This window comes from Rutidosis leptorrhynchoides, chromosome 4 (genome assembly GCF_046630445.1).
Source record: "Rutidosis leptorrhynchoides isolate AG116_Rl617_1_P2 chromosome 4, CSIRO_AGI_Rlap_v1, whole genome shotgun sequence".
Taxonomy (NCBI): domain Eukaryota; kingdom Viridiplantae; phylum Streptophyta; class Magnoliopsida; order Asterales; family Asteraceae; genus Rutidosis; species Rutidosis leptorrhynchoides.
Genome location: NC_092336.1, coordinates 497,888,960 through 497,890,858, shown reverse-complemented (window position 1 = coordinate 497,890,858; position 1,899 = coordinate 497,888,960). Strand labels below are relative to the sequence as shown.

Below are 1,899 nucleotides of genomic sequence, written 5' to 3'. Positions count from 1 at the left end.
GTATTTTCTTTCATCCATATCTCTTCCCCAATCAGCATCAGTATAGCCTCTCATTTGCAGATCATTTCCTTCGTAGCACAAAGAGTAATGACTAGTACCCTTAAGATACCTTAGTATCCTTTTTATGGCTTTCCAATGGGTTAAACCTGGATTGGATTGGTATCGGCTTACCATGCCAACAGCAAAGCAGATATCCGGTCTCGTACACATCATAGCATACATGAGACTTCCAACTGCACTAGCATAAGGAACATTTTTCATTTTTTGTTTCTCTTGTGGAGTTTGCGGACACTCTTTAATGCTCAGCGTATCACCAATCGCCATAGGAGTGTCTATGGGGTTACATGTATGCATGTTAAAACGTTCAAGAATTTTGTTGATATAAGTCTCTTGAGAAAGAGCCAACAATTTCCTTGAACGATCCCTTGAAATCTTAACTCCAAGGATATATTCAGCTTCACCCATATCCTTCATTTCAAAGTTAGATGATAACCATCTTTTAACCTCAAAAACATACTCCTTGTCATTTCCAGCAATCAATATATCATCAACATATAATGACAGTATGACTAATATTCCTTTAGACCTTTTGGTATAAACACAATTATCTTCATTGATCGCATTGAAGCCATGTGACGTGATCACATTGTGAAAATGTATATACCATTGTCTTGGTGACTGCTTGAGGCCATATATTGATTTAAACAATCTACAAACCTTATGTTTGTGGCCTTCTTTAATGAAACCAGTCGGCTGTTCCATATAGATTTCTTCATCTAAATTTCCATTGAGAAAAGCAGTCTTTACATCCATTTGATGTAATTCAAGGTTCATACTTGCCACTATTGCTATAAATCAAACGAATTGATGTGAGTCTTACAACATGTGAAAACATTTCCTCGTAGTCAATCCCTTCCTGTTGATTGTAGCCTTTTGCCACAATTTGAGCTTTGTATCTTTCAATACTACCATCAGCTTTACACTTTATTTTGAGAATCCACTTACTCCCTCTGGCTTTTCTTCCTTTTGGAAGATCAACCAATTCCCAAACATTGTTGGATCTCATAGACTCCATCTCTTCTTCCATTGCTTTAAACCATTCATCCTTTGCAGTACAAGTGAGAGCTTCATTTATATTTCTGGGTTCATCCTCTTCTAGTTGAACCATCAAAGTATAACCATATTCGATCTCATACCGAAGTGGAGGTTTAATTTGACGACTACTTCATCGTGGTTGGTTATTCAATGAAACAGATTCTTGGTTTACCAAATTGCTCCCACTTGGATCAGAATTATGCTCGGTAGCAACGGGTTAAGATTCTTCGGAAACATGTTCTTGGTTTGCTATATTGCTCCCACTCGGATTAGAAATATCTTCATTCGTAATAGGTTGAGGAGTTATATCCAAAGAAACAAATTCTTCATCTTCACTCCTCAAATCTCTCACACTCGAATGAGGTAATTCTGTAGTCTCAAATAAAGACCAATCTTTATCAAGATCCCCTTGTTTTGGAAACTCGTTTTCCAAGAATGTAACATCTCGAGATTCAAATTCAGTTATGCTCCCACTTTTGTGTTCACTCAAAAACACATAACCTTTTGATTGTTCAGAGTATCTAATGAAAACACATTTCTTTCCTCTTGGACCTAATTTTCCATATTTGTGCGAGGAATCCAAAGTATATGCTGCACAACCCCAAGGTCTTAACATATTCAAGTCGGGTTTTCGACTTGTCCATAACTCATATGGTGTGGAAGTTACTGATTTTGAAGGCACACGATTAAGTACAAATGTGGCAGTTAACAAAGCATCACCCCAAAAGGTGATAGGTAAATTTTCTTGTGCAATCATTGACCTAACCATTTCAAGAAGCGTTCTATTCCGCTTTTCTGCAACAC

At 37.1% G+C, this 1,899-nt stretch overlaps 1 protein-coding gene across 1 annotated transcript; it reads right to left on the bottom strand.

The window, feature by feature from the left end:
• Positions 1-823: 823 nt before the first annotated feature.
• Positions 824-1,168, bottom strand: LOC139842415 (uncharacterized mitochondrial protein AtMg00820-like). Its single transcript, XM_071832557.1, has one exon. The coding sequence runs from the start codon at positions 1,166-1,168 to the stop codon at positions 824-826; it is 345 nt and encodes a 114-aa protein (XP_071688658.1).
• Between the last annotated feature and the right edge of the window lie 731 nt (positions 1,169-1,899).